The sequence below is a fragment of the Chrysochloris asiatica genome, unplaced genomic scaffold, assembly GCF_000296735.1.
Source record: "Chrysochloris asiatica unplaced genomic scaffold, ChrAsi1.0 scaffold00105, whole genome shotgun sequence".
NCBI lineage: Eukaryota > Metazoa > Chordata > Mammalia > Afrosoricida > Chrysochloridae > Chrysochloris > Chrysochloris asiatica.
In genome coordinates, this window is record NW_006408623.1 from 103,220 (window position 1) to 113,224 (window position 10,005).

A 10,005-nucleotide genomic window follows, 5' to 3' on the forward strand; every position below is an offset into this window, starting at 1 on the left:
AAGTTCTATCTCTACCACTTTTTTAGTGTGACCTTGTGCAAGTCACTTAACACTCTTCTTATAAAGGGAAAAACATCTGTCCATCAGTGCTCCATGTGGAGTAAGTGAGGTCAAACAGATGGATGAGAATCAGAATCAACTTCCAACTTTTGTTGAGTGTTTCCAGTGTTCCAAGCACTGTTCTAAGTCCTCTTCTTAAATGTTGTGCTGCTGTTAGAGAGCTGATTCCTATCCATCGTGACCCTACACACAGCAGAAAGAAAGACTGCTCTCTTCTGTGTCAACCTTACCATTGCCATGTCTGTCACCATTGTTGTAACCACTGTGTCAGCCCATCTCATGGGGGAAGCTTCCTCACCCCCCCCAACCCCCGTGGCCTTTGCTACTTTGCCGTACATGATGTCCTTTTCCAGGGACTGGTCCCTCCTGATAACATGTTTGAAGTTATATGAGATGAAGTCTAGCCATTCTGGTTTCCAAGAAGCATTTTGGCTGCACTTCCAAAACAGATGTGTTTGTTTTTTTATAGTCCATGATACTTTCAATATTCTTTGCCAACACCATAATCCACATACATCAATTCTTCTATGATCTTCCTTATTTGTTGTCTAGCTTTTGTTTGCATATGAGGCTATTGAAAATACAAAGGTTTGGATCAAGCTCACCTTAGTCCTCAAATCTTTGCTCTTGAACACTTTAAAGAGATCTTTGCAACAGATTTGCCTAATGCAATATATCATTCAATTTCTCAACTGCTGCTTCCATAAGCATTGATTATGGATCCAAGTAAAATTACCTATATAGCTATTAGTTATTTAACTCCTTAACTCAGGGGGTGGCAAACTTTTTCTGTAAAAGACAAGATAGAGAAAATATTGTAGGCTTTGTGGGCTAGATGTTCTCTATCACATTTACTCATCCCTGCTGTAACCTAAAAACTAAACAAACAAACAAATGAAACCAAACCCAAGTCACAGAAACCCTATACAGCAGCTGTAGATAAACTCACAAGCAAATGGTCATGGTTATGTTTCAGTCAACTTGATTTACAAAAAGAGGTACTATGCTGGGTTTGAACCACAGGCCTCCGTTTGCTGACCTCTGCTCAGAAGAGTGAATTAATTCTACACATTCTTCATGTGTGATTTATTTTATTTTTACAACCTTATGAGGTAGGCATTTTCTTAATTCCCATTTTATATATTGTTGTTGTCATGTGCTATTGAGTCAGTTCTGACCCATAGCAACCCTGTATAGGGTTTCTGAGGAGCTGTTGGTGAGCTTGAAGAGCCAATGTTGTAATTCAAACTACTTTACAATCCAGCGCATTAACCCACTGTACCACACCAGGACTTTTATCTATTAGACCTATCATCTTATTAAAGATTTATTGAAGACCAGTAAGTAGGGAAAGTAAAAGTTATTCAATTTAATTGTACATGAAACATTTCAATATGTTTGTACCAATAGGTGATGGAAATTCAGCAGCCATATTATCAGGTAAGGAAATATTTTTGTGTTTTTTTCCCTTGGGACAGGTCTGGGTTCCTTCTAAATACAGAAGAAAAGTAAATGAGAGAGATTAATACACTACATTATAGTGCAAACATAACTTTTATACGCACTGGGAAACCCGAAAACGTGTGTGACTCATTTATTTACTTATTTTGGTGATCTGGAATGGAAGCCGCAATACCTCTAAGGTGTGCTGGTATCCCTAAGCTTCAGCTTGGTTCTGACAGTATCTAAACTCTCCATTTTTATGAATGACATGCTTCAAGTTTTCTTTGGACGGAGCATCATTTGGTCACATGCAATGTTGACTTGTCACATGAGTTTCCTATTGCTGCTATAGCAGCAAATTACCCTAAACCTAGGGGCTTATACAACACAAATGTGTAGCCTTATAGTTGTGGAGGTCCGAAGTTTGACATGGGGTCTCATTGGTGTGGGCAGGGCTGCAGTCTTTCTAGAGGCTCCAGGGGAGGATCGTTTCTCTGCCTGTACCAGTTTCTAAAGGCTGCCTGTATTCCTTGGGTTGTAGCCCCATCTCTCCATGTTCAATATCATCAGTGTAGCATCTTCTCATCTCTGACTCTGAGCCCTCTTCCACCTCCTCTTCCACTTTTCAAGACCCTGAGATTGCAATGAATCCATCTAGATGATCCCAGAGGAATTCTGGTAGTGTACTGGGTTACAAACTGAGCTGCTAACCATAAGGTCAACAGTTCAAACCTACCAGCTGCTCTGTGGACCACAGATAGAAGCTTTCCAGTCCTGTAAAGATTTGCAGCCTCGGAAGCCCTATACAGGGTCGTAATGTGTTAAAATTGACTCCATGGCATGTAGCCACCACCACCAGATGATCCTAGATGAGTCTTTCTATTGAAGGTCAGCTGATTGGCAATATTAATTCCCCTTTGTCCTGAAAGCTGACATATTTGAGATATTTGCTTTATTGTGGTGACCTGGAACTGGTTTCAGGGATCAGGATGTGAGCATTCCTTGGGCCCAATATTCTTCCAATCACATTTAATTATTAGTTTTTTCATGACCCATGAGACATATAGTGCCCACCTACATTTTTCCCCTTTGTAGCTTAGTGGGAAACTCTGACCCCACTTTTAGTACTGCCATTTGATAGGAACTTATACTTGTATGAATCTGAAGAAACAAACTTAATTCCACTCACCCCATCACTAGAGACCCCTCAGGGCATATGTGCCCCACTAATTGCACCAGAATCCATATTGCTCCCAGAAATGTCTTTTTATTTCATTAAAAAAATACCTTCCATTATGAGAAACACATGGTTTCAACAACAATTCAAAGCAGGAAATAATTTGGTCTTGGTTTCAATGCAGTTCTGTAGTTGCTACTACCAAAGGGCACAGAAACGGACACTCAGGATAGTCACTGAAATACGGTGACCCAAACAGCAAGTCGAGAGAAGAAAGGTGTGATCAAAAGAGGGGGCGCAGCTACCCATATGAATGCAAATGATTAGCAATCATGGTATCCCAACTCTTGTTTCTTCTATGGATGGACCTCATGTGTTGTTGGTGATCACCATGACCAGATATGGTATCTGGGAAGCAGGTGAAATACACAAGACCCTGCAGATCCCTGGAAAGGTTTTAGGCAGTGGAACACTTACAACACAGAGAAAGCCCAGCAATAAAATGACCTTAAAAATAAACTAAGCAGAACGAATGAACATGAGTACCAGGGAATCTTGGTGGTCTGGACCTTCAGCCAACTCTTAGGGAGAACCTTAAGACCAAAACCATATAATCTGGTCACAAAACAACCAAGATCTCTACTTGGACATCGAGTCTGGGAGAGAGGCAGGATGAGAGTGGTGGAAGCTGGCAGGACCAAGAATCAGCAGTCAAAAGGTGATTGAGCATTTCCATCTCTTACTCAGTGGTCACTTCAGAGTGGAGGTAAAACTTCATCTTAAGGAATCTCAGGGAGCTCCTGGGTGGCCCCACTTGTCTCAAATCATTATGAGCAATTACTCACTGCTAACAGGTGTTTCTTTATTACAGTTCTACCTGTTGCAATCTCAACCCTTTCCTCTCCTGTATCTGCTACCAATTCAATGCCATCAGGTAAGGACAACCCCACCATCACCATTACCAAGTGTAGCATAGCTCCTAAGTTGTAAGGCTAATCGATGCTTGTGATGTCGTCTCTCAATACTGATGATGGTTGCGAGGTTGAATGGCTGAGAGGTTGAATGGTTGAATAGTATTGAGAGTGAATAATTTGAGAAAATGTACAAGAGGAACCCAAAGAGGTCTGCATCTCCTGCTGTCTCACTGTACTTTACGTTTCACTGTGTATAGTTTTACTGTCAAAGACCAAGATCACACAACAGTGACCACTTCACATGCTTCAAAAAGGCAAAGACTAACAGAAAAAGAGCTTGGCGTGTATATAGGTCTGTGTGTCTGTTCGTATATATGTGGAGGGATGATTGTATGTGTCTGTGCATGTGTGTTATAGAGAAATAAATAAAAGGGTCACCTCACAGATTTTGGATTTATGGAAAGGGAACTGGAACATCTGACCCACTGTTTGAGAAATGTCTCTTTGGAGAAGATTGAATTATTCTTCTGCGCTGGTGAATTACGTAACTGAGGTATACTCCTTCCTCATTGTGGGGAGTGGCGGGTACCATTCTGTGCCATTTTCATCTCATCAGCATGCTAGTTGGTGCCATCTCCACTCTCCCATCACCAGTAATTGCTGCCCTTTCAGTTATACCATCATAGAATTCATATAAGGAGTTTTGGTGGTATGATGGTTATGCACTGCTAGCTGAACAATCCACAGTTCGAACCCACCAGCAGCTTCATAGGAGAAAATGCCTGGAGATCTGCTCTCCTAAAGACTACAGTCCAGGAAACCCTGTGGGATGCTTCTACTCCTATAGGGTCACTATGAGTTGGGATCAGCACGACAGCACACAACAACATAATTCATATACTGAAAATGAGGAGGACAATAATTACTTCTTAGTAAGTCCTTACCTGCAATACAGTCAGCATTTTTCTCCTGTGGTCAGTGAGTCCTTGAAATATAGCTTCTCCAATATTAGTTGTGCAACAAGTACAAAATACATACCAGATTTCAAAGATTTAGTACAATATAAAGACTATAAAATTGTTCTGTTGATTCCTGGTGTGGGGATGTAGGATAAGCACTTGACCATAAGGTCAGTTTAAACCACAAGGCCAGTGGTTCAAACTCACCAGCTGCTCCTCAGAAACCCTATATAGGGTTGCTATGAGTAAGAACCAACTTGATGGCAGTTGACAACAACAATGGTGATTACATGTTGAGATGTCAATATTTTGGATATATTGGGTTAAATAAAGGAGCCCTGATGGTACAATGATTAAGCAAGCACTTGGCTGCTAACCATAATGTCAACACTTTGAGCCTACCAACCACTCTGTGGGAGGAAGAGCTGGAAATCCTCTCCTCCAAAGACTGGTGTTGTTAGATGCCTCCAAGTCAGTTCTGACTCATAGTGACCCCATGTATGGAACGGCTTCAAAGAGTTGATGGAAAAATTCCATTACTGCTTAATTCAATTTTTTCCATGAACTTTTTGAAGCCCGCTCAGATAACAGAATGAAACACACGCAAGTCTTGCGCCGTTTTCACAACCATTGCTGTTTGTTGCATTGTGGCAGCCACGGTGTCAATCCCTCACATTGAGGGTCTTCTTTTTCATTGGCCCTCTACTTTACCAAGCATAGGGTCCTTCTCCATCCAGGGAAAATCTGATGGGGCAGTTCTACTCTGCCCTATGAGATTATTATGAGTTGGAATGGGTTTATTTTGACTGGTTAGCTGGGTTACATATGATATATGTTGTGGCACTGTAAGATAAGTGCTGTTGGACTGGACTGCTAATCACAAGGTCGGTGGTTCAAACCCACCAGCCTCTTCTCAGAAACCCTATACAGGGTAGCTATTAGTCAGTACTTAGCAAGAACAACAAACTATTAAAATTATTTTCACAAGTTAATTTTTACTTTTGAGAATGTGGCCGCTAAAAATTAGAAATGATAGATATGGCCCGCACTTGACGTCTATGGGTCAGCATTGCCTTACGTTATGCCAGTCACTGCGAGGACTGCCTGGCCTGGATTTTCAGACTTAACTCTCGCAACAGCCTGATGAGAGAATCGCTCTAATCTCCACTTTCCAAATGAGAAAGCTGATGATAAAATAGGCTAAATAGTGTCCCCAATGTTGATGCATAGATAGCACAACCGATCTGACTGTGGAGCCCTAGCATGTGACCTCAAATCTCTCCAAACCACATTAAAGTCCTATTATCTGCTATGAAGACTGACTGACATGTTGCCTATTCTGGTACTCGGAGGCTCCACTGCAGATGAGGGAAGCAAGCTTTTGGTGAAAAGATGGGCTGATCTTGAGCCAGGGCAGCATTTAATATCCTGACTCTTGAGTTTACTTCTCCCAAATCCACATTTCCTTGCACCCCCCACCCAGGACACCAGCCTCGCCTAATCTCCCCACTTCAACTCATGTGGTAACTCCCTTTTCTATAAAAGCACTGAAGTGCAAACCACAAGTTCAGCATTTCGAACCCACTAGCCACTCTGCAGGACAAAGATGAGACTATCTGCTCCCACAAAAGATTTTAAAAACCTTGGAACTCTATACAGGGTCACTATGAGTCAAAACCAACTCCATGGCACTTAGCAACATAACTCTTGAATTGTCCTCTCTTTTAGTTCAATTCTTCTCCTTCATGGGTGTGTGTAGCATCCCTAGGTGGCACTCAATTGCTAACTGAAAGGTTGGAGATTCGAGTCCATCCAGAGACCCCTGGGAAAAAAAGCCTAGAATTCTACTTTGGAAAAAACAGCCACTGGAAACCCAGTGGAGCACAGTTGTACCTTGACACAGATGGGGTTCCATGTATCAGACTCAATGACAACTGTGTTTTCTGTTTTAGTTATGTGCGTACCCACTAATGACATTGACAGTTTCTTGAGTGCAGAATCAGTATCTTTCTCAGACATTGTCTCCACACACATGCCACATGCCACATGCACACATACACACACACTCACACATGCACACGCTTTAGAGAAATGCCTGCTTGTTCGCTGTCTGGTGGTGGTTCGGTGCTTGTTACATGAGTGGATGTTTGACTGAACACACACCACCTGGCTGTTTCCAGCTTGCTTGTTTCTGTCCAGTTTCAAGCACTGACCAAAGAGAGAACACGCACATAGAAGTCCTTAGACCTCATGTCAAGTGACCCAAGAAGGACACTTTTCAAACCCAAGTGCCGCCTCCCCTTCACTGGGAGCAGACTCTAGAAGGAGACTCTGTGTTTGACCCTGTCCCAGCTGTCTGACTCTCATCACGGTTCTGCACTTCCTTGCACTTCCGTTTGTTTACCTGAGAGGTGGGGTAATGGCTGTGCCAGTGACTCTGAAGCCATCACCTCCCTAGTGTTCCAGAACACTCTGTCCCCTGAAAGAAAACCCCGCACCCACTAAGTAGTCACTCTCCATCTTCTCCCTCTGCCCGCCCACCCCAGACCCCTGGCAACCACTCATCTTCCCTGTCTCTGCGTGTTTTCCTCTTCTGAGCATTTCCTACTAGTGGAATTATACAAGATGTGGCCTTTATTCCTGGCTTCTTTTGCTTAGCCTAAGGTTTCAAAGTCACCGTTACTTTTTTAAATTCTCCATTTGGGATGAGCTTGTTGAAGGGTCATTGACTTTCTCCCTCTGGAAATGTTAAGCAGATGAAAAGATTCTTTCTCTTTCCATTAAGTATTAAGCTGTTGTTGGTCAGTAGCAAGAGTCATTTTCCTCATATTGCTGTTTTTTCCAACAGCTCTTTCAACTTCCACCATCCTAGAAGATGTTGACCACCCAACTGCTTCATCAGGTAGGTCTGTGAACTATGAGTTCAAATCATGGATGATGGGTGCAAAGGAAAAAAAAAAAAAATGAGTGTATGCCACCCTCAGCATTTCTAAGCTCAGAAAACCAGTTGCCATTAGTTGGTTCCGACTCATGACAACTCCACGTGTGTCAGCATGAAACTGAGCTCCACAGGGGTTTCAGTGACTGATTTTCCAAAGTACTTTGCCAGGACTTTCACCTGCGGGGCCTTTGGGTGTACTTGAGTCACTAACCTTTCTATGTGAGGATGGGTAGAAAGTCACTGCTAATGGGATTGTGCATGGCGTCCAGGGTCACCTCCAGCATGACATTATAACTCCATTAAGGCAGGAGGCAAATACTGAACATACTGTGGACCATCAAAAGGACAAACAGATATGAGTTAGAAGAAGTACAGCTAGAACGTTCCTTAGCAGCCAGGGTGGCCAGACTTCCTCTCTCATATTTTGTACATGGTGCCGGAGTGACCAGTTCCTAGAGAAGGACATAATGCTTGGTAAAGCCAAAGGTCGGTGAAAAAGAGGAAGACCTCCAACGAGATGGATTGGCACAGTGGCAGCAGCAATGGGCTCAATCATAGCAGTGATTATGAGGTTGGCACAGGACTGGGCAGTGTTTTGTTCTGTTGTGTCTAGGGTCACAATGAGTTGGTATTGACTTGACAGCACCTAACAACAACAAAGTCGGGGGTTTACCTGTCTTCCTCATCACCGTGTCCCTAGAATTAACAGTGTCTGGCACGTACATACCTAATAAATGTCTGTTGCTTGAGTAAACAACTGTGCAAGCAGTTTGTATGTGGACAGGCGGTTTGACCCCTTGTGGGAGAAACTACAACAGTCCAGCTAGGCAGTGTCCAGAAAAGGCAAGTTCCTCTCTTTGAGAAATGGATTCATTAACACAGGTGTTCCTTTGGAAATGGCCAGTAGCCTTTACTTGTATTGCTATGTTAGTATGGCATCTGTGAGCAAATGAAACCAGACCCTTGTAAATGGTGTTTCTGTTTTTCAGTGTCAACAGAGAATAAAAACGTGCCAGTCGTCTTATCGGGTAAGACCAGTGATTAAGTGTGTGGTTGCACAGGTCTGCAGCCTTACCATCAAGATGAGAGGAACAGATACATCATGTTGCCATTGAGTTGCTTCCAACTCATATGAGTCCAGTCATGCACTGTTGTTGTTACTGAGTGCCAGCGAGTTGGTTCTGACTCACAGCAACCCTGTATAGGATTTCCAAGGAGCAGCAGATGGATTTGAACCACTGAACTTGCAGTTAGCGGTCGAATCTTACAGTGTCATACCAGGACTTGTTAAAGGACATTATACTTATTTTCGTTTTAAGGCATGATATATAGAACGTCTTTCCTGGGGTCTTCCAAGACAATCAGCATCCTATGAACCACACAATTTCTGGACCTTTTGTCCCATTCTTCATTGATTGGTTTTTCTACTGCTGAGTAGTAACCTCACACAGAGCCTTGAATGGGCATAGGTTATAAGGGGAAAGGCATTTGGGAACAGCAGCAGCACAGCTTTCAATGAGCCATGTGAACTTGACTCCAGTCTCACCAGGAGCCTGGTCATTCCTTATGGCCATGCATCCTCGTCAGATGCTTGTGGCCATGGCCAGTTCCAATGTTTTAGACAAGGCATGGCATGGCTGGTGACCCTTCTCCAGCTCCTGGTGGAGTGATTTCCTTGAGTCTATACCAGGATTTACACCCTTGGAAACCCTGTACAGGGTCGCTATGGGTCGGACCCGACTCGATGGCACTTCACAACAACAACAACAACAATACCAGGAAAGAAGGTAACAATCCTAATGATCGTTTCTATGCTTTCCTAGTTCTGCCCGTGGCTGACTCAAGACCTGCCAGCCGCAGAGCCAATGTGCCAGCGCTTAGCCCACCAGGTAAGCACCTTCCTTACAGCACACACAATTTCAATGGGTTATAAGTGAGTCACCACAACCCTGAGAGGACCTACACAGTGAGAGCCACTGGGACCCTCAAGAATAAGGAAGCAGGAGTCTCCAGGACTGGGGCAGATAGCTAGACCTCCCACACAAATTAGCATCTGAGAGCCCTAATCTTTCTATTTTTCAGGAGAACCATTTCATAGTTCAGAAAAGATTGAGACTAACAACCGATCTCCTTAACCTAGACATGGCCGATGCTTAAACAGAACCATAGTGGGTTCCCAGTCTTGAAAGAAAACATGATAGTTCAATTGCTGTTGTCATTGTTGTTGTTGTTGTTGTTGTTTGGTGCCATTGAGCCGGTACTGACTCATAACAACCTTTGCACAGCAGAACAAAACACTGCCCAGTCCTATGACAACCTCAAAATCATTGATATGCTTGAGCCCATTGCAGCTGCCACTGTGCCAATCCATCTCATTGGGGGTCCTCTCCTTCACCAACCCTTCCTTTACTAAGCATGATGTCTTTCTCCAGGGACTTGTATCCTCCTGATAATATGCCCAAAAAGACAAAATCTGGCATTCCTGGCTTCTAACAAGCATTCTGGCTGTAC

At 43.2% G+C, this 10,005-nt stretch overlaps 1 protein-coding gene across 1 annotated transcript in view; it reads left to right on the top strand.

Moving 5' to 3' along the window:
* The window catches only part of LOC102814845 (deleted in malignant brain tumors 1 protein-like), a 90,649-nt gene that overhangs the window by 4,372 nt on the left and 76,272 nt on the right, over nt 1–10,005 (top strand). Inside the window, exon 2 of the mRNA XM_006867461.1 lies at nt 9,318–9,383. Coding sequence (XP_006867523.1) covers nt 9,318–9,383 — 66 coding nt within the window. The remainder of the gene's footprint in view (nt 1–9,317; nt 9,384–10,005) is intronic.